The 27,977-nt window shown below is 49.9% G+C and overlaps 2 protein-coding genes across 8 annotated transcripts in view; one reads left to right on the forward strand and one right to left on the reverse strand.

The window, feature by feature from the left end:
• LOC147096540 (uncharacterized) overlaps nucleotides 1-16,086 on the forward strand; it is a 256,178-nt gene extending 240,092 nt beyond the window's left edge. For all 7 annotated transcript variants that reach the window (XM_085975335.1, XM_085975337.1, XM_085975334.1 and 4 more), the window contains 2 exons: nucleotides 914-1,414; nucleotides 11,236-16,086. In XM_085975335.1, the coding sequence (XP_085831461.1) occupies nucleotides 11,345-13,234 (1,890 nt within the window). In that variant the 5' untranslated portion in view covers nucleotides 914-1,414; nucleotides 11,236-11,344 and the 3' untranslated portion in view covers nucleotides 13,235-16,086. The remainder of the gene's footprint in view (nucleotides 1-913; nucleotides 1,415-11,235) is intronic.
• LOC147096539 (uncharacterized) overlaps nucleotides 1-27,977 on the reverse strand; it is a 441,550-nt gene that overhangs the window by 291,793 nt on the left and 121,780 nt on the right. The window lies entirely within an intron of this gene.

Here is a 27,977-nt window from a genome sequence, read left to right on the forward strand (position 1 = left end):
ACCTCTTGTAGAACCCTAGGATGTCGGCCGTCAGGTCCTGGGGATTTGTCGGATTTTAGTCCCATTAGTTTCTCAAGTACTTTTTTTCTCGAAGGAACTTAAAGTAATTGATGTCAGTCCTTTCATTACTCCCTTGGTTCCCTGCTATTTTTGGTACGCTATTTGTGTCTTCTACTGTGAAGACAGATACAAAATATTTGTTTAAAATCTGCCATTTCCTCATTTCCCATTATAATTTCTCCTGTCTCAGCCTCTAAGGGACCAATGTTTACTTTTGCTACTCTCCATGTTTACTTACTTTCAGAAGCTCCTACAATTTTTAAATGTTTCTTGCTGGTATACTCAATCGATTTTCTCCCTTTTTATCAATTTTTGGTCATCGTTTGCTGGTTAACAGTATTAAACTTCCCAATGCAATTTCACACGCTAAAGGTCTGCTTCTGTAAATAGCATTCAGGTACATTTATCATTTATTACTCGCTCAGGAACAAAGTTTGAGGTTGATACCATAGAAACTTGGGACCAGACAGCACAGAATGAGGCCATTGGGCCCAGCGGGCCTGTACCGGCTCTTTGAAAGAGCAGCCAATGTGTCCCACTCCCCTGCTCTGTGCCCAGAGCACTGCTAATGTTCTCCCCTTCGTGTGTTTCACTAATTCAGGTTTAAAAGTTATTATTGTCTCTGCTCCCATCACTCATTCAGACATTGCATTCCAGATCATAACACGATGCCTAAAAACAATCTTATCTTACCTCACCTCTGGCGTTTTGTCAATTACATTAAATCCGTTTCCTCTGTTTACCGACCCTTCTGTCAGTGGGTACAGTTGCTCCTTATTTACTCTATGGAAACACCTTCATGATTTTGAACACCTCTATTAAATCTCCCAATTAACATTTTTCTGCTCTAAAGAGAACCTGTGAGGAGTTGGCAGCAGCAGCGAGGAGGCATAAATAGAGCGGGAGGCCGAGGACAGCGCGGACCTGCGAGGAGTCGGCAGCAGCAGCGAGGAGGCATAAATAGAGCGGGAGGCCGAGGACAGCGCGGACCTGCGAGGAGTCGGCAGCAGCAGCGAGGAGGCATAAATACAGCGGGAGGCCGAGGACAGTGCGGACCTGCGAGGAGGCATAAATACAGCGTGAGGCCGAGGACAGCGCGGACCTTCAAGGAGTCGGCAGCAGTGAGGAGGCATAAATAGAGCGGGAGGCCGAGGACAGCGTGGACCTTCAAGGAGTCGGCAGCAGTGAGGAGGCAGATACAAGTCCAGCGAATTCCAAAAGTACAGCAAAATCGAGGAGAGACGTCACAGGACTGCAGGAAAGAGTCTGAGAGCGGGAGCAGTCAAACTACAACTGCAAAACCGCTAAAGTGACGTCGCAACCAGGGAAGGAGCTGATTGGGAAGTAGGACCTGGTGAGTATTTCTACAGTCCTGTCGTTAAAGTAAAAGTAAGGTCTCTAGTTTAGCGTAAGTAGTGTTTAAAGGGAAGTAAGGTCCCTAGTGTATTTAATATTCTTTAAAGGGAGTAAATTAAGGGTAGGACATGGTAGGGCAGCTCGGCAGTGTGGAGTGCTCCTCCTGTGCTATGTGGGAAGTCGGGGACACTTTCGGTGTCCAGGGCGAACATGTGTGCAGGAAGTGTCTCCAGCTGCAGCTACTCGAAATCCACGTTTCTGAGCTGGAGCTGCGGCTGGAGTCACTGTGGAGCATCCGCAAAGCTGAGATCTTCATAGATAGCTCGTCTAACGAGGTGGTCAGATGGAATGGGTGACCACCAGACAGAGTAAAAGACCTAGGAAGGTAGTGCAGGGTCCATCTCCCTCGCCAACAGATTTTCTGTTTTGGATACTGCTGGGGGAGATGCTTTCTTGGGAATGCAGCAAGAGCCAAGTCTGTGGCACTACGAGTGGCTCAGCTGCACAGGAGGGGAGGAAAAAGAGTGGGAGAGCAATAGTGATGGGGGATTCTATCGTAAGGGGAACAGATAGACGTTTCTGTGGCTGCAGATGTGACTCCAGGATGGTATGTTGCCTCCCTGGTGCCAGGGTCAAGGATGTCACTGAACGGCTGCAGGGCATTCTGAAGGGGGAGGGCGAACAGTCCGAGGTCGTGGTTCACATTGGTACCAAGGACATAGATAGAAGTGGAATGAGGTCCTGCAACAAGAATTTAGGGAGCTAGGTAGCAGATTAAAAAGCAGGACCTCAAAGACTGTAATCTCTGGATTACTCCCGGTGCCATGTGCTAGTGAGTATAGGAATAGGAGGATAGAGCAGATGAATGCGTGGCTAAAGAGTTGGTGCAGGAGGGAGGGCTTTAGTTTCTTTGATCACTGGCTCTGTTTCTGGGGAAGGTGGGACCTGTACAAGTTGGACGGTTTGCACCGGAACGGGACCAACATCCTTGCAGGGAGGTTTGTTAGTACTGTTGGGAGTTTAAACTAACTTGGCAGGGGGATGGGATACAGAGTGGAGCTACAGTAGAGGGTGATGCACAGCCAAATATAGAGGAAAAAACAGGTCAGCCTGCAAGGCAGAGCAAATATGTAACGGCACAAGGGAGTATGGCAAGGCTGGATGGCATTTATTTTAATGCAAGGAGTCTTGCGAGTAAGGCAGATGAATTTAAGGTGTTGATGAACACATGGGAGTATGATATTGTTGCTATCACAGAGACATGGTTGAGGGAGGGGCAGGACTGGCAGCTCAGTATTCCAGGGTATAGAATCTTCAGGCAAGATAGGGGTGTAAAAGAGGAGGGGGTGTTGCAATATTAATCAAGGAGTCAATTACTGCTGTAAGGAGGGATGATATCTTAGCAGGTTCTCAATGATTTATCTCCAGAAGGTTCCTGAACACTGGCGCTAGACTGATTCGCCTGTAGTTCATTGGTTTACCACACGCTCCATTTTTAAACGAGGGGGTAACATTTGCAAATCCCCAGTCCTGTGGCACCACTCCCCTATCCAAGGAGGATTCAAAGATTGTGGCCAGAGCCAGACTTCTCTCAGTAACCCAGGATGCATCCCATCCAGACCATGACACTTCCACTTTGAGCGCTGTCAACTGTTTCACTACATCCTCTTGGTCTATTTATATCCTGTCCAATTTCACTACCACCCTCTCCTTCACTGTAACATTGGCAGCATCCTCTTCTTTAGTGAAGGCAGATGCAAAGTACTCATTCAGTACCTCAGCCATGCCCACTGCATCCACCAGAAGATTGCCCTATTGCACCTTAATCATCGCACCTTTCCATTGACTCTCCTTTTAGGCTTTACATGTTTAAGAAAGATTTTAATGTTCCCTATTCTATTCCCACTAATCTTTCCTCAGTTTTTCCGTGCCCCTCTTAGTTTGTTTTTGATTTCTCCTCTGTACTTTCTGTATTCAGCTTGATTCCCTACGGTGCTGCTGTTGTTGTCGTGTGTTTATTATACCAGAGTCTGCGTGTGTCAAACAGCAGAAAACTCCATCTTACAAGGTCTCAAATTTGGTTATAACTTAATGCCGGCGAATAACATCACTTAAGTTTGGAGAAATTACTGATCCGGGACTGAATCGCTTTCACATTTCCACAGTGGGGAAAGGGAAGGACGCTGACTGAGTTTGTTAGACACACAGCGGGACACGCGCACACGTGGAGAATTATAATTGTAAAACAGCAGTCAGATCAAACCAGTTATGTATTTAAGAGGTTTCCAGATATTGTAAGACCCCTAAAGATATTGCATCACCAATCTGCTTAAAGTGACACCACTGTTAATATTAGTGGAGCAGTGGTGAATGTCCTCGCCTCCGACAGTGCTCATTAGTCAAGTGCTGACACCATGAGCCATGTCCTCGGCTTTATTACAAGAGGAATAGCGAATAACAGCAAGGAAGTGATGTTCAACTGTTAGAACAGACTGGTTAGGCCTCAGCTGGAGTCTGGTTTTCAATTCTGGGCACCACACTTTAGGGAGGATATCAAGGCCTTGGAGATGGTGCAGAAGAGATTTGAGAGAATTGTACTAAGGATCAGGGACTTCAGTTCTGGGGAGAGACTGGTTTGTTCTCTTTAGAGCAGAGTTGGTTAAATGAAGATTTTATAGAGCTGTTGAAACTCATGAATGGTTTTGATGAGTAAATAAGGAGGAACTGTTTCCATTGGCAGAAGGGTCAGTAACCAGACGATGCAGATTTAAAGTGAGTGGAAAAAGAACCACAGGCGAGGTGAGGAAACATTGTGTTACACAGTGAGTTAGTGTGATCTGGAATGCATTGTCCGAAAGGGTGGTGAGGAAACATTGTGTTACACAGCGAGTTAGTGAGATCTGGAATGCATTGCCCGAAAGGGTGGTGAGGTAACATTGTGTTAAACAGCGAGTTAGTGTGATCTGGAATGCATTGCCCGAAAGGGTGGTGAGGTAACATTGTGTTACACAGCGAGTTAGTGTGATCTGGAATGCATTGTCCGAAAGGGTGGTGAGGTAACATTGTGTTACACAGTGAGTTAGTGAGATCTGGAATGCATTGCCCGAAAGGGTGGAGGAAGCAGATTCTGTTAACATTGAAAAGGGAATTGGATAAATACTTGAAGGGAAAACATTTACAGGGCTATGGGGAAAGAGAGGGACAGTGGTAATAATGGGATATCATATTATGGGTCTATGATGCAGCCTCGCCTAGTCAATGGAGGTGCCTGATGGGCTGAATGACCTTCTGTGCTGTATCATTATGGGTCTATGATGCAGCCTCGCCTAGTCAATGGAGGTGCCTGATGGGCTGAATGACCTCCTGTGCTGTATCATATTATGGGTCTATGATGCAGCCTCGCCCAGTCAATGGAGGTGCCTGATGGGCTGAATGACCTCCTGTGCTGTATTATATTATGGGTCTATGATGCAGCCTCGCCCAGTCAATGGAGGTGCCTGATGAGGCGATCTCGGCACCGAGATTTCAATCCACCAGCAAATCCCAAGAAGCAGATATTGAAACAATCCAATCTGCCTCCGGCGCTACAGTAATCGGTTACTATGCACCAGAAGCAGCATCATCGGTTCAATATTGGCCAACAATATAGGTGTGGATAGAAAGACAAAAGTTAACCCATTGCTGGAGATTTGCGATCTGCGATCAGGGAGCTAGGACAGGAAGCACATGAGGATCAGTTTTATGGGATGGACAATGGAGGCCATGACATGGAAAAGGATGCCAGATGAGACTATATCGAATGATAGACAAGGAAGGTGAATGATGGACAAGGAAGGGTTACACACCATGGTCACAGTCACAGAGATTGGAGTTTGTGACAGTTCGGGGCAGATTAGATTTACATCGAAACTGCAGCAGAGAAACAGTCCATTCGGCCCTAGTGGTCTATGCTGTGTTTATACTCCACGGGAGCCTCCTCCCACTCTCATTACATCTTGACACCGTGTCCACATAGACGTTCGAGGGCGTTAGACTCGTGACACCAATATTAAATAACATTCAGAACGCCGGAGAACCCACCCTCCTGGAGTGGATTGAGCGGGTTTGTCGCACTCCCCTCACTTCAGAAAGAAATGAGCTCATTCACGTTGGACCTAAAAAGGATCGATCAGAGAATGTTCTAAATGGTTAGAAGTTAGGAACTGTGGATGGGCAGAGAGAACTAGGGGTCCACGTAACCTTAACCGCAGAGCGAGGCCGTTCAGGGGTGATGTTAGAAGTTAGGAACTGTGGATGAGCAGAGAGAACGAGGGGTCCACGTAACCTTAACCGCAGAGCGAGGCCGTTCAGGGGTGATGTTAGAAGTTAGGAACTGTGGATGGGCAGAGAGAACTAGGGGTCCACGTAACCTTAACCACAGAGCTCGGCCGTTCAGGGGTGATGTTGGAAAGCATTTCTTCAGACACGGTGTAGTGGAAATCTGGAACACTCGCCCTCAAGAAGCTGTTGAGGTTCGGTCAATTGAAAATGACAAACTGTGATTGATAGATTTGTGTTAGGCAATGGTATTTAGGGATATGGAACCAAGGCGGGGAGATGGAGTTAAGATACAGCTCAGCCATGATCGAATTGAATGGAGGAACAAGCTGGGAGTGAATGAGTGGCCTACTCCTGTTCCGATGTTCCTGTGCCTCTATTTATAAAGCCAATGCTCCCATATACGTTTCTAAAAGCCTTATCGTCCTGTCCTGCCACTGTCAAAAGATTTCTGTATCTATACCCCCAAGTTTTACTGTTCCTGCAACCCCTTTAAATTGTACCAGTTGGTTTAAATTGCATCGCCTCATTCTTCCTTCCAAAATGCAGCATTTCACACTTCTCTGCATTAAACTTCACCTGCCATGTGTCTGCCCATTTCACCAGTGTCTCTATTTCCTCCTGAAGTCTTCTGCTGTCCTCCTCACGGTTTACGACTTTTCAGAGATTCGTGTCATCGACAAACTTTTAAACTATGCCCTGTATACCTAAGTCCATGTCACTGAAATAAATCCAAAAGAGCAGTGGTCCTAATCCCGCCCCCTGGGGACACTGTAAACTTCCCTCCAGTGTGAACAATATCGGTTCACAACTACTGTCTGTTTTCTGTCCCTTCACCAATTTAGTATCCACGCTGCCACTGCTCCTTTAATATCATTGGCTCCAATTTTGTTCACCAGTCTATTATGAGGTACTTTATCAAAGGCCTTCTGAAAGTCCAGAAACAGAACATCAACTGCACTACCTTCATCAACCCTCTCCTATTTCATCCATTGGCTCATTCAAGTCAGCCAGGTTAGATTTGCCTTTAAATAAAATCCATTTTGTCTGTCGCTAATAAACCCATGTTCTTCCAAGTGACGGTTAATTGTGTTTCGGAAATAACACCGATGTTAAGCTGAGTGGCCTGTAGTTATTTGGTTCATCGCGCTCTCCTTTTTTGAACAGGGAAGTCACGCTTGCAGCCCTCCCGTCCTCTGGCACCTTTCCCATATCCAAGGATTGGAAGATTGTGGCAGAGCGGGTGACATTTCTACTTTGAGCCCTGCCAACCAATTTAGTACATCGTCCTAATCGATTTATATCCTGTCCAATTTCTCTACCACCTCCTCCTTTACTGTACGATTGGCAGCATCCTCTCCTTTAGTGAATACGGAGCCGAAGTGTTAATTTAGTACCTCAGCCATGTCCTCTGCTTCCACAAGATTGCCTTTTTGGTCAGTAATCGGCCCCACCTTTCCTTGGACTATTCTTTCACGCTTTATATGTTTATAAAAGGCATTAGTGTTCCCTATTATGTTACCACTAATCATTTCTCATACATTCTCCTTGCCCCTCTGTTGCTTTTGTGTGTTTATTACACTAGTGGCAGCGTTAGTGAAACAGCAAAGTACTGAATTTTACAAAGACTCAAACTGGTACTGAATTAACAATCGCTTTTACATTTCCACAGTGGGGAAAGGAAAGGCCGCTGATTGATAGTTATAATGCACGGGCACACACACAAATGGAGAATTATGATTGTAAAACAGCAGTCAAATCCACCAGTTGTATATTCGTGGTGTTTTCTGAGATCCCAGAGGTTGGGTGATTGGGCAGAAGCGTGACAGATGCAATATAACGTGGATAAATGCGAGGTTGTCCACTTTGGTGTCCAAAAACAGAAAGGCAGACTGTTATCTGAATGGCAATAGATTGGGAGAAGGGGAATTGCAACGAGACCTGGGTGTCCTTGTGCACCAGTCGCTGAAGGTAAGCATGCAGGTGTAGCAGGCGGTGAAGAAGGCAAATGGTATGTTGGCCTTCATAGCAAAAGGGTTTGAGTACAGGAGCAAGGATGTCCTGCTGCAGTTGTACAGGGCCTTGGTGAGACCACACCTTGAGTACTGGGTGTAGTTTTGGTCGCCTTATCTGAGGAAGGATGTTCTTACCATGGAAGGAGTTCAGCGAAGATTCACAAGGCTGATCCCTGGGATGGCAGGAATGACGTATGAGGAGAGATTGGGTCGATTGGGCTTATACTCGCTGGAGTTTAGAAGAATGAGCGGGGATCTCATCGAAACTTATAAAATTCTGACAGGTCTGGACAAATTAGATGCAGGTAGAATGTTCCTGATGGTCGGAGAGTCCAGAACCAGGGGTCATAGTCTAAGTATAAGGGGTAAGCCATTTAGGACAGAGATGAGGAAGAATTTCTTCACCCAGAGAGTGGTGAACCTGTGGAATTCTCTACCACAGAAGGCGGTTGAGGCCAAGTCTTTAAATATATTCAAGAAGGAGTTAGATATATTTCTTAGAGCTAAAGGTATCAAGGGATATGGGGAGAAGGCAGGGACCGGGTACTGAATTTGGATGATCAGCTATGATCTCATTGAACGGCGGAGCAGGCTCGAGGGGCCGAATGGCCTACTCCTGCTCCTATCTTCTATGTTTCTATGTAAACGGAGCAAGCTTGGGGTTTGATGTGGTAGAAGGCGAACGAGATGAGAACGGAAATAATCTAGAGTGAGCAAAGGCCCAAAAATTAAACAGTCTGGAACAGAACATCAATTCGTCTTCTCTTAACATGGAAAAATCAAATATTTGACACACTGTGTGTTTGAAACAAAGCTTATTTATTCACTGAAATAACAACAGAAAATGCTGGAAATACTCAGCAGGCCAGGCAGGATCTGTGGAGAGAGAAACAGAGTTAACGTTTCAGGTCTGGGACCCTTCATCAGAACTGGAAAAAGCTGGAGATGTAACAGATATTACTAAGGTAAGAGGCAGGAAAGTTATCCTGGGTGGATCTGAAACAGGAAGGGTGGAAGTTCAGTTGGAATCCACGTGGAATAAGTTGGAACCGGAGACAGTTGCTGAGGAAAGAGATGTGGCTGTGAAACCGAGTCTTGGAAAATGCTGCAAATGGGGATGGCAAAATCATACAGCATGAAAAATGGGAGTAAGGGTTAAAGTCTGAAATTGTTGAACTCAATGTTGAGTCCAGAAGGCTGTAAAGTGCCTAATTGAAAGCTGAAGCCGGGAGCGTGATGGTGCAGCCGGTAAAAATCGCGACGGAGGGGAGTAATGGACCGGTAGGTGGGTGGGGAGGCTTCATAAACAACTCGTGCAGGAGGCAAGCCCCGCATAATAAGCTGAAGATCCCTTGTTTGCAGTTGCGGGGATTTCTTCCCCTTACAGGCCCAGGTTAACGGCAGCCATCTTTGTAAAGGAGGACGGAAAGTTTCAGTGCGACGTCACCCTATGCCTGAGATAAAGAGCCTTGTGTCCAATGCGGGGAATAAAGGCCCACAGCTGCCCCGGGCCCTGAACAAGGGACTGGAGAAACTCGCTGCCCTGCGGATCAGACAATCAGCCGGCGCTAGTCCCGCCCCTCGGGCTCCCGGATTGGTTGGAGGACCCGCCGCCGGCTCGCTCCTCCAGCCCCGCCCACTGGGTGTCGCTAGTCCCACCCCTTGGGCGCCCCGATTGGTTGGAGGACCCGCCGCTGGCTCGCTCCTCCAGCCCCGCCCACTGGGTGTCGCTAGTCCCACCCCTTGGGCGCCCCGATTGGTTGGAGGGCCCGCCGCCAGCTCACTCCTCCAGCCCCGCCCACTGGGTGCCGCTAGTCCCGCCCCTCGGGCTCCCCGATTGGTTGGAGGACCCGCCGCCGGCTCGCTCCTCCAGCCCAGCCGCGCTCGCTCCCTCCCTATTGGTGGGAAGCTGCCGTCAATCAGGCGGCGGGCCTGGGTGACGTGTCCCCAAGGAGATCACGTGCACCGTCCAAGTGCCGCCGCTCGGTCCGGGGCCTCGCGGACTCTGAGGTTTTTCTATTTCTCTCGATTCTCTCCCGATCCACCCCGCGACATTCTCCACCCAATCGGAGCGGAGAAAACTCACTTCGCGTCACCGATCGCGACTCTGGAACCGACACCAAGGCCTTTCCCCGGAATGGCCCCGCGCCGACTCCGTCCGGCTGGATCCGAGTGCGCAGGCGCAGCTCCGAGTTGGGGGAGGGGGGGGTTGGTCTCCTCTGGGCATGCGCGGTCATTACCCTTGGTGACCGGGAGTGGTCGCTGTGCCGGACTCGGCCCAAACCGCCGCTCCGTGTGCGCATGCGCGGGCTCTCGTCTGTCAATCAACCAACCGCCAGAAGAGGTCGCTGGTGAGACCAGTGAAGAAAGAAAGACTTGCATTTATGTAGCGCCTTTCACCACCACCGGACGTCCCAAAGTACTTTACAGCCAATGAAGTACTTTTGCAGTGTAGTCACTGTTGTAATGTAGGAAATGCGGCAGTCAGTTAGCGCACAGCAAGCTCCCACAGACAGCAATGTGATAATGACCAGATAATCTATCATTTTTTATGTTGATTGAGGGATAAACATTGGCTCAGACGCTGGGGATAATTCCCCTGCTCTTTCCCACATTACAACAGTGACTACTTCATTGTAGTACTTCATTGGCTGTGAAGCACTTTAGGATATCTGGTGGCACTATATAAATGCAAGTCTTTCCTGAAATAATGCCATGGGATCTTTTACATCCACCTGAGCGAGCAAACAGGGCCTCAATTTAACCTCTCTTCCGAAAGACGGCACCTCCGACAGTGCCGCACTCCCTCATCACTGCACTGGAGTGTCAGCCTGGATTTTTGTGCTCAAGTCTCTGGAGTGGGACTATGAACCCACAACTTTCTGACTCCGAGGCGAGAGTGCTGCCCACTGAGCCACTGGCTGACACTAAAGAGCAAGCAGTTCTGACGAATGGTCAGCGACCTGAAATGTTAACTCTGTTTCTCACTCCACAGATGCTGCCTGACCTGCTGAGTATTTCCATCATTTTCTGTTTTTATTAAAGAAACGAGGGAGTGATTGCTGACAGGAAGAATGTTGGGTCGTCCTGCGCATGCGCACCTCCCTGTGGCTGAGGCGAAACACCGACTCACCCCCACCTGAGCCACTCGGGCGTACCAGATGTTGCGGTTCCGCATGCACGCCCGATGTTCCAACCGTGGGGTTTTGTGTGCTGAGTATGCGTGTTGTGGACCGATCGGGACGGGCGATTGTAGAGCAGGAGAGAGAGCGCAGGGGCCATGAGCACGTGCGCGGGACTCAGAGTCAACAGAGTGCTTTCTGGAGCGCGGGGGCTTGTGGGTATTACAGCCGCCATTACTGCTGATCCTTTCAACCAACCTGTGCAGCAGCTGGGGCCTGAAAATCAGCTTCACTGCCCCTAGGTTCGGAAAGGGGAAAATTAAACAACAGTTTGCCTCTGATCCTTTTCTGATCTCAATTTACAGGGTTATAGAAGTGGAGCAGTTACAGGCGGGAAGCTCAGACCAAACATCACGTCAAGATCTGACAGAGTCACTGGATTCATCAGGACCTGAATATCATCGGCCTTTGCACATGGAAGGAGAGAGCAGGGATCGCAACGCAGACAAACCGCACACGTGTTCAGTGTGTGGACGTGGATTCAGCCGATCGCCTGACCTGGTGAGACACGTGCACCGTCACACCGGGGAGAAACCGGGTAAAAGTGGGGACGGCGGGAATGGCTTCAGTTCCCCGTCTGCATTGGAAGTTCAACGGCACAGTCACACCAGGGACAGTCTGTTCACCTGCTCCGTGTGTGGAAAGGGATTTGTTTGTTCATCCCACCTGCAAACACACCAGCGAGTTCACACTGAGGAGAGACCATTTCAATGTTCTGACTGTGGGAAGAGCTTTAAAAGCCCCAAGGAACTAAAGCAACACCAACTTGTCCACACTGATGAGAGACCATTTCAATGTTCTGACTGTGGGAAGAGCTTTAAAAGCCCCGGGGAACTAAAGCGACACCAACTTATTCACACTGATGAGAGACCATTTCAGTGTCCTGACTGTCGGAAGAGCTTTAAAAGCCCCAGGGAACTAAAGCAACACCAACTTGTCCACACTGATGAGAGACCATTTCAATGTTCTGACTGTGGGAGGAGTTTTAAAAGCCCCGGGGAAGTAAAGCAACACCAACTTATTCACACTGATGAGAGACCCTTTAAATGTTCTGACTGTGGGAAGAGGTTTAAAAGCCGCGGGGAACTAAAGCGACACCAACTTATTCACACTGATGAGAGACCATTTCAATGTTCTGACTGTGGGAAGAGCTTTAAAAGCCCCGGGGAACTAAAGCTACACCAACTTGTCCACACTGATGAGAGACCATTTCAATGTTCTGACTGTGGGAAGAGCTTTAAAAGCCCCGGCGACCTAAAGCTACACCAACTTGTCCACACTGAGGAGAGACCATTTCAATGTTCTGACTGTGGGAAGAGCTTTAAAAGCGCTCGGTGTCTGAAGGGACACCAGGGAGTTCACACTGATGGGAGACCATTTCAGTGTCCTAACTGTGGGAAGAGCTTTAAAAGCCCCGAGAAACTAAAGCTACACCAACTTATTCACACTGACGAGAGACCCTTTAAATGTTCTGACTGTGGGAAGAGCTTTAAAAGCTCCCGGGGTTTGAAGAGACACCAACACCTACATACTGGGGAGAGGCCATTCACCTGCTCCGTGTGTGGGAAGGGATTCACTCAGCCATCCCGCCTGCTGGTACACCAGCGAGTTCACACTGGGGAGAGACCGTTCACCTGCTCCGTGTGTGGGAAGGGATTCACTCAGTCATCCAACCTGCTGGCACATCGGCGAGTTCACACTGGGGAGATACTGTTCCCCTGCTCTGTGTGTGGGAAGGGATTCATGGATTCATCCCACCTGCTGATACATCAGCGAGTTCACACTGGCGAGAGGCCCTTTAAATGTTCTGACTGTAGGAAGAGCTTTAAAAGCTCCGGGGAGCTGAAGGGGCACCAGCGAGTTCACACTAACGAGAGACCCTTTAAATGTTCTGAGTGTGGGAATAGTTTTAAAAGCTCCCGGGAGCTCAAGAGACACCAACGCCTACACACTGGGGAGAGGCCGTTCAGCTGCTCTGTGTGTGGGAAGGGATTCGCTGATTCATCCGACCTGCTGGCACATCGGCGAGTTCACACGGACGAGAGGCCCTTTAAATGTTCTGACTGTGGGAAGAGCTTTAAAAGCTCAGGGGATCTGAAGGGACACCAGCGAGTTCACACTGGGGAGAGGCCGTTCACCTGCTCTGTGTGTGGGAAGGGATTCACTCAGTCATCCAACCTGCTGACACATCAGCGAGTTCACACTGACGAGAGGCCCTTTAAATGTTCTGACTGTGGGAAGAGCTTTAAAAGGTCCGGGGAGTTGAAGAGACACCAGCGACTTCACACTGATCATAGAATCTAACAGCACAGAAGGTGGTGATTCGGCCCATCGTGTCTTTGAAAGAGCTGTCCAATTTAGTCCCACACCCCAGCTTTATCCCCAGAACTCTGCAAACTAGTCCTCTTCAAGGACTCGTCCAATTACTGTTTGAAAGTTCCTGTGGAACCTGATTCCAGCATCCTTTCAGATGGTGCGTTCCAGATCTTAGCAACCCTCTGTATGAAAACAATTCTCCTCATTTCCCCTCTAGTTCTTTGAGCAACTATTTTAAATCTGTGACCTTTGGTTACCGACCCACTTGCCAAAGTGAACAGTTTCTCCCTACTTGCTCGATCAAATCCCCTCATCATTTTGAACACCTCTATTAGGTCTCCTCGTAACCTTCTCTGCTCTAAGGGTAACAATCCCAGCTTCTCCAATCTCTCCACATAACTGAAGTCCCTCATTCCTGGTACCATCCTGGTCAACCTCCTCTGCACCCTCTCCAAGGCCTTGACATCCTTCCTAAAGTGTGGTGCCCAGAACTGTACACAAGACTCCAGCTGAGGCCAAAACCCTGCAGCTGTACAAAACCCTGGTTAGACCACACCTGGAGCACTGTGAGCAGTTCTGGGCATCACACCTTAGGAAGGATATATTGGCCTTGGAGGGAGTGCAGCGTAGGTTTACCAGAATGATACCTGGACTTCAAGGGTTAAGTTACGAGGAGGGATTACACAAATTAGGGTTGTAATCCCTGGAATTTAGAAGATTAAGGGGTGATCTGATCGAAGTTTTCAGGATATTAAGGGGAACAGATAGGGTAGATAGAGAGAAACTATTTCCGCTGGTTGGGGATTCTAGGACTGGGGGCAGAGTCTAAAAATTAGAGCCAGACCTTTCAGCAGTGAAATTAGGAAACACTTCTACACACAAAGGGTGGTAGAGGTTTGGAACTCTCTTCCGCAAACAGCAATTGATGCTCGATCAATTGTTAATTTTCAATCTGAGATTGATAGGTTTTTGTTAACCAAAGCTATTAAGGGATATGGGCCAAAGGCGGGTGTATGGAGTTAGGTCACAGATCAGCCATGATCTCATTGAATGGCGGAACAGGCTCGAGGGGCTGAATGGCCTCCCCCTGTCCTATGTTCCTAACTAGTGATTTGTAAAGGTTTAGTGTAACTTCCTTGTTTTTGTATTCAATGGCCCTATTGACAAAGCCAAGTATCCCATACGCTTTCTGAACCGCCTCACCAACTTGCCGTGGCACTTTCAAAGACTTGTGAATATGGACCCCCAGGTCCCTCTGCTCTTGCACCCCCTCAAACTAGTCCCATTTAGATTATACGGCCTCTCCCTGTTGTTTCTCCCAAAGTGCATCACTTCACACATCCTCATTTAATTTCATCTGCCTTGTGTCTGCTCATTTCACAGTCTGTCTCTGTCCTTCTGAAGTCTGCTACTACTACACTCACAAAACTTGGCAACATAGTAAATAGTATCATCCGTAAACTTTGAAATTGTTCACCTATACCCAAGTCCAGGTCTTGGTATATATAACAAGAAAAGCAATGGTCCTCATCCCGACCCCGGGGGGAGCCCACTGCATACTTCCCTCCAGTCAGAAAAACATCCTCAGCACTGCTCACTGCCTCCTCTCCCTTCGCCAATTATATACCCAGATTACCATCAGCCCTTTAATTCCCTCTGCTTCTATTTTCAGAGTAAGTCTCTTCTGTGGTATTTTATCAAATGCCTTTTGAAATTCCATACATACAACATCTGCTGCACTACCTTCATCAACCCTCTGTCACTTCATCAGAGAACTCAATCAGGTTTATCAGACACGCTGTACCTTTAACAAATCCATCCTGGCTACCCCTTATTAACCCATGCTTCTCCAAGTGAGAATTAATTTTGTCCTTGACAATGGTCTCTAGTCGTTCACCCACCACTGTAGGGGTCGCAAAATCGCCTCAGCCCCCGAAGATCGGGAAATATTAATCCACATCGTGGACGAAGACTTGTGTGATTTAAATTGTCTCTGGGTTGGACAATGTTTTAAAACAGACCCAGAACCGCAAAAGGCTGCGTTAAAAAGCTCGTAAGCTAGGCAGCACTTGGACACTGGAATCAAAGAACTTTGTGAAAATCGCACACTTTAAGATTGTACATTTTATTAAAAGATGTACTCTTGAGTTTTGGACTGTTTAAATTGCCCAGGGCATAAAAATGGCTGAACAGACCTCATGGAAACAGAATTTTAAAAGGCAGCAGAAAAGGACAGACAGGCTGTTAGCATATGAAAAGCTCAGCGCTGCCCTGTAGTAAGTTTGAATGGAGCCCGAGCTGTCAGTCACCCTGTGGTATTGGGTGGGTCCGGTAACCTACAAGCTGCTTGTTTACACCTGGGAGTAGCCCGTTTGAATCAGCCAATCATCGGACAGCAAGCACAATGGTTTGTTTACACACATCCATTCACTGAAATTGACTACTACGTGATGTCTCCATGTATGAATGGAGGAAGTTAAAAGCCCTTCTCTTGTGTATTCGGACTTTATGGCGCGAAATTGCGCACGGACCTTTTCGGCGCGAAAACAGCAGGGACTCTCGGTATAAAGATTAAGCCCAGGAAGTCCTCTGCCCCTTTTTTGTCTCTTACTCTTTGGACTGCAGGTGAGCAAGGTTTTGACCCACTAGCAAGACAATCTAGTGAGAAGTAAAGGGGTGGTAATTTAAGGGAAATGTTGCTAAGATTGTAAAGTTAACGTAGCCATTTATCCCTTGTTTTTGCCGTCTGCCTTCCCGTTAAGCAATTTTACCGTGACTACTTTGATCGTGTGGTGTAGTTTCTTTTAGTTTTAATAAAATTTCACTTTCTTGCATCCAGACCATTTGTCCATTTTTAATATATCATTAATTATAAGTTCCTCACATCAGAACTGGAGAGGTGGGGGGGTTTAGCGATTCAAAACCGCTGATTGGGATTGGTCACCGTGCAGTGGCAAAGGCTGCCTGACCAGGTAAATTACCGTAAACCAGGTAAAGGATGCTCAGCTACACCACTGACATTAGACTGATTGGCCTGTAGTTACCAGGTTTATCCCTCTTCCCTTTTTTTAAACAGGGTGTAACATTTGCAATCCTCCAGTCATCTGGCACCACTCCCATATATCTGAGGGAGATTGAAAGATTGTGGTCGGAGCTTCTGCTATCTCCACCCTAGCTTCCCTCTGCAATCTAGGATGCATCCACCTGGACTGGGTGACTTGTTAACTTTGAGTGATGACAACCTATTTAGCACCTCCTTTCTATCCATTTTTATCCAATTTCTCTACTCCCCCCTCCTCTACTGCGACATTAACTTCATCCTCTTCTTTTGTGAAGACAGATGCTAAGTACTCATTCAGTACCTCAGCCACGCCCTCTGCCTCCGTATGATGAGCTCCTATTTGGTCCCTAATCGGCCCCACCATTCCTTTAACTATCCTTTTACTATTAATACGTTTGTAAAAGATTTTTGGGTTCCCTTTTACATTACCCACTAATCTTTTCTTGTATTCTCTCCCTTGTGTCAGCTGTGGCTCAGTGGGTAGCACACTTGCTCTCTGAGTCAGAAGGTTGTGGGTTCTAGTCCCACTCCAGGGACTTGAACACATAAAGCTAGGCTGACACTCCAGTGCAGTGCTGAGGGAGTGCTGCACTGTTTCTGATGAGACTTTAAGCTGAGGCCCAGGTGGATGCTCTGTCAGGTGGCTGTAAAAGATCCGTTTGAAGAAGAGTAGGGGAGTTATCCTCGGTGTCCTGGCCAATATTTATCCCTCAACCAACATAACAAAAACAGATTACCTGGTTATTATCACAATGCTGTTTGTGGGAGCTTGCTGAGCACAAATTGGCTGCCGTGTTTCCCACATTACAACAATGACTCCACTTCAAAAGTACTTCATTGGCTGTAAAGAGCTTTGAGATGTCTGGTGGTTGTGAAAGGTGCTATATCAATGCAAGTCTTTCTTTCATATATCCTTTTTCAATTTCCCCCCACTCTCTGTATTCTCCTAGTTTTTGACTGCATTCTGTACCTGACATTTGTCGTAAACCTTTTTCTGTTTTATTCTAATGTCTACATCCTTTGTCATCCAGGGAGCTTGAGCTTTGGACGCCCCATCTTTCCTCCTTATGGGAATATGCTTGGTTTGTACCTGGTGTCAAATTTTGTTTTATAACGCTCCCGTGAAGCACGTTGGGACATTTTACTACATTAAATACGTTCTATAAATACAAATCGTTGTTATTGTCTGAAACTAACAAATTCCACACAGGAAAAATAACAGTATTTTTACTCCCAAATATTAAATATTTTGTTCCACGAGATTTATCTGCTTTTATTGATGAATTTGAAAAGTCTCTATTAAAACCTGAGCCAGTGTGTTGTGAGACAAAGAGCCTTGTGTCCAATGCGGGGAATAAAGGCCCACAGCCTCCCCGGGCCCTGAACAAGGGACTGGAGAAACTCGCTGCCCTGCGGATCAGACAATCAGCCGGCGCTAGTCCCGCCCTCGGGCTCCCCAATTGGTTGGAGGACCAGCCGCCGGCTCGCTCCTCCAGCCCCGTCCCGCTCACTCCCTATTGGTCGGAAGCTCCCGTCAATCACCCGGGCAGTGTGAGCTGAGCATGCGCAGACCTTGGCAGCTGCCGCTGACACATCAGGTGAGAGAGCTCAGGGAGCGGGTTAATGAACCCCAGGGGAGGCTGCGAGATTCTCAGCAGCTCAGCTCTGCTCAGTGCTGTGTGAACGGGCTGCTCCACACCCCGGCTGCTCATGGGGAATGCCAGTGTGGAGGGCCCAGCGCAGAAGGCCCAGGGTGGAAGACCTAGAGGAGAGTGGCCTAGGCGGGAGGCCCAGCACGGAGGGCCCCAGGCAGGGGGCCCAGCACGGAGGGCCCCAGGCAGGGGGCCCAGGGCGGAGGACCCCAGGCAGGGGGCCCAGGTGGAGGACCCCAGGCGGGGAGCCCAGGGCGGAGCGGCTGGTCGACAGAAGCGGAGTCGGGAGATGCTGTGGGTGAGCATGCTGCACGGTTTCTAAAGTTGAAGAACGGTCTCCGGCCCGAATGAGTTCCAGCGGCCCCGCCTGTGCTTCGTCTGGTGGCAGCTGTGAGGCTTTGTTTCGGTGCTGGGATCGGGTTTGTACGCTGCCATTTAGGTGGAGGAAAGACAGACTGTTCCTATCTATAGTCTGGTGCTTGAACAGCCATAAGATGGGAAAAGAGAACGGGATAAAAGTGAAAAAGGAAAATAAAAGACAAAACAAGGTATATCGGCAAGGAATAACCAATGTCTTGATGGCTGGGTCCTGTGAGTGATTACAGCAAGAAGAAGGAAATTTGAGTAGTCGTTTTCCTCTTTTACGGGATTTGAGAAAGTGGTCGGCTTCTTTTCTGTGGAAAGGTTGAAGACTGTGGATAAGGATTATGACATTATATGGTTGGATAACATCAAGTGAAGACCAGGAGTTATTAGAGTGCCAATAGGACTGGCGTTGAACTGGTATTACTTGTTCTTTGAAGAAGTTTCGGGTTCTGGTTAAAAGTAGTTTACTTGAAGTCTTAAGTTATTTTTTGATATGGTTGTGGGACTTTGTATATTGTGGCGTTATTTAGTGTTAAAGCCTTCCTTAATCGAATGAATGAATGCTCTAGTGAACGCACGCATGCGGATACAAATATATGCACACACGCATACACAATGGAACTTACGTTCAACCCAATGAAGGGACCGCTCCCCAGCGTGAAGCCTGCCGGACGGATGAACGAACGCATGCACGCAGATAGAAATGGCACACCTGTACACAGTCATGCACAATGGAACTTACGCTTGAGCGAACGAACGGACGAATGGAGGAATGAATGATTGAATGATGCCAGTTGGACTGGTGTGTACGGATTCTTGGTTTATTAAATAGTTGCAGTTTGTACTGTAAATATTGATTTACCTGTAAAATTTATTGTTGTATTTATATTGTTGACCATAATTGGTCAATGAATGTAATGGATTTACTATGTAACTGATGAGTTGTATAAGTACTGTTGTACTTGAATGTTAAATTTTAAAAAGGACAACAGGTTATACCAAGCAAAAATGACGAGTTACTAGATTGCCAGTAGGACTGGTATGTATTGTTTTTTACTACGGGTACCTGTATTGTTGACATTGTTTTTGTCTAGAAAAATTTATTATTGTATTTGTACTGTTAATCTTAAAGCTGTTTTTTTTTAAAGACTTAGCCTTCACAGAAATCACAGAAACCCCACAGTGCAGATAGAGGCCATTTTGGCCCATCGAGCCTGCACCGACACATATCCCACCCGATCCCCATAACCCCGTAACCCCTACACCAACACATATCCCACCCTATCCATGTAACCCCACGTATTTAATCCCCCTAACACTAAGGGTCAATTTATCATAGCCAATCAACCTAACCCGCACATCTTTGGACTGTGGGAGGAAACCGGAGCACCCGGAGGAAGCCCACGCAAACACGGGGAGAATGAGCAAACTCCACACAGACAGTCACCCGAGGCCGGATTCGAACCCGGGTCCCTGGCGCAGGTCATGTCGGGGGGGATGCCGAACCGAGCAACCCAAGTACCGATGAACGCCCTCGCGATGTCGGCGGTGGTGGTGGACGTCAGTGGAATGGCCTCGGGCCAATGGGTGGTACGGTCCACGATTGTCAGCGGGTGCGTGTGACCTTGTGATGGCGGCAGGGGGCCGACGAGGTCGATGTGGACGTGGTCAAACCTTCTTTCTGGCACGGTGAACTCCTCGAGTGGGGCTTTGACGTGCTGGTGGATTTTGGCACGCTGGCAAGCTATGCAGGATCTGGACCAGACGCGCACATTTTCTGGTCTTCTCTCCCTTGTGCCAGCTGTGGCTCAGTGGGTAGCACACTTGCTCTCAGAGTCAGAAGGTTGTGGGTTCCTAATCCCACTCCAGGGACTTGAGCACATAAAGCTAGGCTGACACTCCAGTGCAGTGCTGAGGGAGTGCTGCACTGTTTCTGATGAGACTTTAAACTGAGGCCCCGTCTGCTCTCAGGTGGATGTAAAAGATCCCATGGCACTCTTTTGAAGAAGAGTAGGGGAGTTATCCCTGGTGTCCTGGCCAATATTTATCCCTCAACCAACATAACAAAAACAGATTACCTGGTTATTATCACAATGCTGTTTGTGGGAGCTTGCTGAGCACAAATTGGCTGCCGTGTTTCCCACATTACAACAATGACTCCACTTCAAAAGTACTTCATTGGCTGTAAAGAGCTTTGAGATGTCTGGTGGTCGTGAAAGGCGCTATATAAATGCAAGTCTTTCATATATCCTTTTTCAATTTCCCCCCACTCTCTGTATTCTCCTGGTTTTTGACTGTATTCTGTACCTGACATTTGTCGTAAACCTTTTTCTGTTTTATTCTAATGTCTACATCCTTTGTCATCCAGGGAGCTTGAGCTTTGGACGCCCCATCTTTCCTCCTTATGGGAATATGCTTGGTTTGTACCTGGTGTCAAATTTTGTTTTATAACGCTCCCGTGAAGCACGTTGGGACATTTTACGACATTAAATACGTTCTATAAATACAAGTTGTTGTTATTGTCCGAAACTAACAAATTCCACACAGGAAAAATAACAGTATTTTTACTCCCAAATATTAAATATTTTGTTCCACGAGATTTATCTGCTTTTATTGATGAATTTAAAAAGTCTCTATTAAAACCTGAGCCAGTGTGTTGTGAGACAAAGAGCCTTGTGTCCAATGCGGGGAATAAAGGCCCACAGCCTCCCCTGGCCCCGGGCCCTGAACAAGGGACTGGAGAAACTCGCTGCCCTGCGGATCAGACAATCAGCCGGCGCTAGTCCCGCCCCTCGGGCTCCCCGATTGGTTGGAGGACCCGCCGCCGGCTCGCTCCTCCAGCCCTGCCCTGCTCGCTCCCTATTGGTTGGAAGCTCCCGTCAATCACCCGGGCAGTGTGAGCTGAGCATGCACGGACCTTGGCAGCTGCCGCTGACACATCAGGTGAGAGAGCTCAGGGAGCGGGCTAATGAACCCCAGGGGAGGCTGCGAGATTCTCAGCAGCTCAGCTCTGCTTGGTGCTGTGTGAACGGGCTGCTCCACACCCCGGCTGCTCACGGGGAATGCCAGTGCGGAGGGCCCAGTGCAGTAGGCCCAGGGTGGAAGACCCAGAGGAGAGTGTCCTAGGCGGGAGGCCCAGCATGGAGGACCCCAGGTGGGGGGCCCAGCACGGAGGACCCTAGGCGGGGGGCCCAGGGCGGAGGACCCCAGGCGGGAGGCCGAGCACGGAGGACCCCAGGTGGGGGGCCCAGCACGGAGGACCCAAGGTGGGAGGCCCAGCACGGAGGACCCCAGGCGGGGGGCCCAGGGCGGAGGACCACAGGCGGGAGGCCCAGCGCGGAGGACCCCAGGCGGGGGTCCCAGCGCGGAGGACCCCAGGCGGGGAGCCCAGCGCGGAGGATCCCAGGCGGGGGGCCCAGCGCGGAGGACCCCAGGCGGCAGGCCCAGCGCGGAGGACCCGAGGCAGGAGGCCCAGCGCGGAGGACCCCAGGCGGGAGGCCCAGCACGGAGGACCCCATGTGGGGGGCTCAGCACGGAGGACCCCAGGCGGGAGGCCCAGCACGGAGGACCCCAGGTGGGTGGCCCAGGGCAGAGACCCCAGGCGGGGGGCCCAGGTGGAGGACCCCAGGCGGGGGGCCCAGGGCGGAGCGGCTGGTCGACAGAAGCGGAGTCGGGAGATGCTGTGGGTGAGCATGCTGCACGGTTTCTAAAGTTGAAGAACGGTCTCCGGCCCGAATGAGTTCCAGCGGCCCCGCCTGTGCTTCGTCTGGTGGCAGCTGTGAGGCTTTGTTTCGGTGATGGGATCGGGTTTGTGCGCTGCCATTTTGGTGGAGGAAAGACAGACTGTTCCTATCTATAGTCTGGTGCTTGAACAGCCATAAGATGGGAAAAGAGAACGGGATACAAGTGAAAAAGGAAAAAAGGAAAATAAAAGACAAAACAAGGTATATCATCAAGGAATAACCAATGCCTTGATGGCTGGGTCCTGTGAGTGACTACAGCAAGAAGAAGGAAATTTGAGTACTCGTTTTCCTCTTTTACGGGATTTGAGAAAGTGGTCGGCTTCTTTTCTGTGGAAAGGTTGAAGACTGTGGATAAGGATTATGACTTTATATGGTTGGATAACATCACGTGAAGACCAGGAGTTATTAGAGTGCCAATAGGACTGGCGTTGAACTGGTATTACTTGTTTTTTGAAGAAGTTTCGGGTTCTGGTTAAAAGTAGTTTACTTGAAGTCTTAAGTGATTTTTTGATATGGTTGTAGGACTTTGTATATTGTGGTGTTATTTAGTGTTAAAGCCTTCCTTAATCGAATGAACGAACGCTCTAGTGAACGCACGCATGCGGATACAAATATATGCACGCAAGCACGCATACACAATGGAACTTACGTTCGACTGAATGAAGGGCCCTCGCTCCCCAGGACGGGGGTCACTCGGTGAGCGTGAGGCCTGCCGGACAGATGAACAAACGCACGCATGCACACAGGTAGACAAATGATATGCACGCATACACAATGGAACTTACGTTCGACCGAATGAAGAGCCCGCTCCCCAGGACGGGGGTCACTCGGTGAGTGTGAGGCCTGCCGGACGGATGAACGAACGCACGCATGCACACAGGTAGACAAATGATACGCACACATACACAATGGAACTTACGTTCGACCGAATGAAGGGCCCGCTCCCCAGGACGGGGGTCACTCGGTGAGTGTGAGGCCTGCCGGACGGATGAATGAATGCACGCATGCACACAGGTAGACAAATGATACGCACACATACACAATGGAACTTACGTTCGGTCGAATGAAGGGCCCTCGCTCCCCAGGATGAAGGCCCGCTTGGTGAGCGTGAAGCCTGCCGGACAGATGAACGAACGCACGCATACACGCAGATAGAAATGGCACACATGTACACAGTCATGCACAATGGAACTTACGCTTGAGCGAACGAATGGACGAATGGAGGAATGAATGATTGAACGATGCCAGTTGGACTGGTGTGTACGGATTCTTGGTTTATTAAATAGTTGCAGTTTGTACTGTAAGTATTATTGATTTACCTGTCAAATTTATTGTTGTATTTATATTGTTGACCATAATTGGTCAATGAATGTAATGGATTGACTATGTAACTGATGAGTTGTATAAGTACTGTTGTACTTGAATGTTAAAATTTTAAAAAGGACAACAGGTTATACCAAGCAAAAATGAAGAGTTACTAGATTGCCAGTAGGACTGGGATGTATTGTTTTTTACTACGGGTACCTGTATTGTTGACATTGGTTTTGTCTGGAAAAATGTATTATTGTATTTGTACTGTTAATCTTAAAGCTGTTTTTTAAGGCTTAGCCTTATTGTGGTTAATGAATGTAATGGATTGATCGTGTAATTGATGAGTTGTCACAAGTACTACCAGATTTAAATAAAAGAGAAAAAATGAACCTCGGGATCCCTGATAGCCAGCCAGAAATCTTGTGCTGCTGCTGTGCCAGAAGAGAAGAGAGGAGAGGAGAGGACAGGACAGGTGAGGTCTCTCTCTGTGTGTCCAGGAGGAGAGACCACATCTGTTGCTGCTGCAGCTACTATTGGGGTGCCAGAGGAGAGGAGAGACCAGGGGACCAGACCAGAGCTAACAACAAAGGGAAGCCATTCCATCACTGTTTCCCCAACTGGTCTCCATTACAGGAGAGGGAGAGAGGTGAGAAAAACGAACATCCTACATCTGGTCAGAAGGAGGGAGAGCCGTTGGAAAACTTCTACAGGTGGGTGTTTCATGGTGCACTCTCGTAAAGACTTTGTATTTAAGTGGGGGGGGGAGGAAAGAAGAAGGAGAAAAAAACATCTAGGGGTGTGTGTGAGCGTGTGTGGCTCTTGTAAAAACCAAGCCACACACACCACTAGCAAACACCCCTCCCTATTGCTTGACCTGGGACAGCTGGAGCTGCCCAGGCGAAGTCATCATTTAATTATCACATCGTTAAGACCTGGTGGTGGACTGAGCCTGGGCATCTCCAGCTTTATTTTCCCAGGTGAAGACATCTTCTCCCCCCACAAGAAGACCATCAATAGAGACTTATTTTTCAGAAAGTGCACCCCTGCGAGCACCCACCCACCATCTTGAGTGGAGACCCAGCCCCTGCAGCCTCCCTCCTTCCCACCCCCCTTTCTCTCTCCCTTTGCCTCTCTCTTTGTCTCTCTCTAAAGAGGCACCTCATATCCATTAATTGCCCGTTGAGCAGAGGAGAGAAGGCCCCTCTCCCAATTTAATCAACAAGGGGAGAGGTGTGCCTTCACTTTTAAAGCTCCCTCTGCTCAGGGAAAACAACCACTGAGGCCATTAACATCACCAGGCCTGTGACTTGGGTGGGTGTAGCCCTTTATAATAAGCGCCCCACGATGGCGACCACATCATCGCTGGTGACGGGGCCAGCAAGGTCTTACGCAAGTGTGGCAGCCATGGCCACAGCTGCTCCCGCTGCTTCTGCTGCCCCGTCACCATTCCGCCTCATCACTAAAAAACACGGGGTGAAGAGCTACACTCACCCCAACATGACTATCGAGGCGTGCGTGAAGGCCATGGCTGGGGTTGTCGGCCCTTCAGCCATTGTCGCTGCCTCAAAAATGTATGACAAGGCGGTGTTCCTCCTGGCGTCGGAGCGGTCGGTGTCCCTGGCTGTAACCAAGGGGCTCACCGTGGGTGGGACCTTCCTGCCGGTGGATCCTCTCGAGGCCACCGTGCAAAGGATCCTCTTGTCAAACATCCCGCCCTTTGTTTTGGCTGAGCTCCTCCTCCCCCCACCTACGTCAACTGGGGGAGGTGAGGTCGGGGATCACACCCATCCCGCTCGGATGCAGGGAGGCCAGCCTCCGGCATGTCTTCTCCTTCCAGCACCAGCTTTTTGTTCAGCTGGCCCGGGAGGAGGACACCGAGGGTGCTTTTATTGTGTGCCATGAGGGGGCTCCCCACCACATCTTTTGGACATTGGACGGTGTGCAGTGCCATGCCTGTAAGGAGGTGGGGCATGTACGAAAGAACTGCCCTGCCTCCAAGGCCCTAGACAGATGGTCGGATCTGGTGCTGCTTGTCAGCTCCGTACGTGCTGCTGTCAAATCCATGGGTGCGGACGAGAGCGCGGGGCCATGGGAGCAGCGTCGGATCAACAAGTTCCTCGCTGGGCTGCTGAGGGAGTGGTGGTCGAATAGCGGCCGCTCTCCCTCCTCCCATTAGGTTAAGTAGAGGTTGCACTATGCGCTTGTCATGAAGATAGCCATAGCCAGCCTCAACATGAATGGCAGCAGAGATGCGCGCCGTAGATTTAATAACTTCTTGGTCCTCCGGGACGGGAGGTATGTGGTGTGCTTCCTGCAAGAAACCCACACCGTTCCGGAGGACGAGGCCATGTGGCTCCTGGAGTGGCAAGGAGGGGTCAGCATGAGTCACCTCTCCAACTATTCCAGCGGGGTGGCTATCTTGCTGGCCCTGCATTTTCAGCCGGTTATCTTGTGTTCAAGGAGCACGTGCCGGGCCACTTGCTTCAGGTCACTGCGGCCAGTGCGCAGCAAGTGTGCTTCTTTGTAGAAGTGTCCGCTCTTCTGGGCTCCATCAACGTCGGCGAGTGCGTCATCCTAGGGGGAGATTTTAATTGCACCCTCGAGGTGAGGGACCGGTAGGGTCCCCCGCGCAGCCTGGTGTCAGTGGAGAAGTTGAGGGACCTGGTCGGGTCCTTCGACTTGGTGGACGTCTGGCAAAATCTCCATCCCGACTCCAGCGCCTTCACTTACGTAAGGTCTGGAGGAGGAAGGTCCAGAATCGACCGCCTTTACATTTCCTGGGCGTACGTCTCCTGCATCCTGGCGGCTTCCATGCGGCCGGTGCTGTGCATGGACCACCACCTGGTGTGGGTGGAGCTCGCTCCATTGCGTGCGCCGGGGGATCCGCGTACTGCCATTTTAACAACCTGCTGCTGGAGGACGAGCGGCTCTGGGATTTGTTTCGTCGGTTCTGGGCCGACTGGAGAAGGAAGTGGGGGGGCTTCCCCTCCTTGAGGCTATGGTGGGACGTGGACAAGGCTCATGTCTGTCTCTTCTGTCAGGAGTACACGAGGGGATCGACCAAGAGGCTGGAGGCCTGGGTCAGGCGGTTGGAGAGGGAGGTGCTCGACCTGGAGTCCCGTCTCGGTCAAGTCGTCGATGACCCGGCCCTGTGGAAGGTGTATGAAGAGAAGAAGGGCACACTGAAGGACCTGCAGCTCATCGGGTCCTGAGGCGCGTTCGTGAGGTCGCGGATCCAGATCCTCTGGGACCTGGACCGCAGCTCCCCCTTCTTCTACTCGCTGGAAAAAATGGGGGGTCCGTAAGCAGCTCTTGGGGCTGCTGGCCGATGACGGATCTCTGGTCTCGGATCCGGAGGGGATCAGCGCGAAGACCCAGGCCTATTACAGGGCTCTGTTCTCTCTGGATCTGTCCAGCGAGGATGTGTGCAGAGTTTTGTGGGAGGAGTCGCTGAAGGTCGGCCCGGAGGGCGCCGAAAAATTGGACGCTCCGCTAAGCTTGGCGGAGCTGACCGGTGCCCTCGGCCAGCTCTCGAAGGGAAAGTCCCCGGGGCTGGACTGGCTGACCGTGGAGTTCCACAGGGCATTCTGGGACATCCTGGGGGGCGACTACGTGCGGGTCCTGGGGAAAGTCTGGCGACCGGGGAGATGCCCCTCTCTTGGCGCAGGGCGGTCATTGTCCTGCTGCCTAAGAGGGGCGATCTCCGTCTATTAAAAAACTGGCGCCGGGTCTCCCACCTCAGAACGGATTATAAAATTTTTGCCAGGGCCATGTCTGCCCGCCTTGGCACCGTGCTGGCCCACATGATCCACCCGACCAGTCCTACACAGTCCTGGGCTGGACTATCCACGATAACATCCATCTGGTCCAGGACATGGTCCACCATTCCCAGAGATCTGGTCTGTCGGTCGCCTTCCTTTCCCTGGATCAGGAGAAGGCGCTCGACAGGGTGGATCACGAGTATCTCTTCGGAACTCTGCACGCATTTGGGTTCGGGATGCATTTCATCACCCGGATCCAACTTCTGTACGCTGCTGCGGAGTGTCTGATTAAAGTTAATGGGTCTTTGACGGCGCCCCTTCGCTTCGGGAGGGGGGTGCGTCAGGGATGCCCCATGTCCGGCCAGTTATATGCCATCTGCGTGGAGCCTTTCCTGCGCCTCTTGCGGAAGAGGCTGACGGGACTGGCTCTGCAAGGGCCGGGCATGGAGGTCATCCTCTCGGCTTACGCCGATGACGTGCTCCTCATGGTCACGGATCCCGCTGACTTGCGGAGGATGCGAGAATGCCAGCAGATTTACTCGGACGCATCCCCCGCCAGGATCAACTGGGAGAAATGTTCTGGACTCCTGGTGGGCCAGCGGCGGGTGGACTCCCTGCCGGAGCACCATGCACCTCCTCTACGTGGCAGTCTACCTCAGCCCCGCCGAGGACGCCTGGCCAGTGAACTGGCAGGAGCTGGAGGCCAAAGTCACTGCTCGCCTAGGACGCTGGACAGGACTGCTCCGAGTGTTGTCCTACAGGGGTCGAGCGCTGGTCATAAACCAGCTGGTGGCCGCCATGTTGTGGTACCGGTTGATCACTTTGATCCCGCCCCCT

The sequence above is a fragment of the Somniosus microcephalus genome, unplaced genomic scaffold (genome assembly GCF_052327205.1).
Source record: "Somniosus microcephalus isolate GS21.2 unplaced genomic scaffold, FLI_Smic_1.0 unresolved_chr1, whole genome shotgun sequence".
NCBI classification, from domain to species: Eukaryota; Metazoa; Chordata; class Chondrichthyes; order Squaliformes; family Somniosidae; genus Somniosus; species Somniosus microcephalus.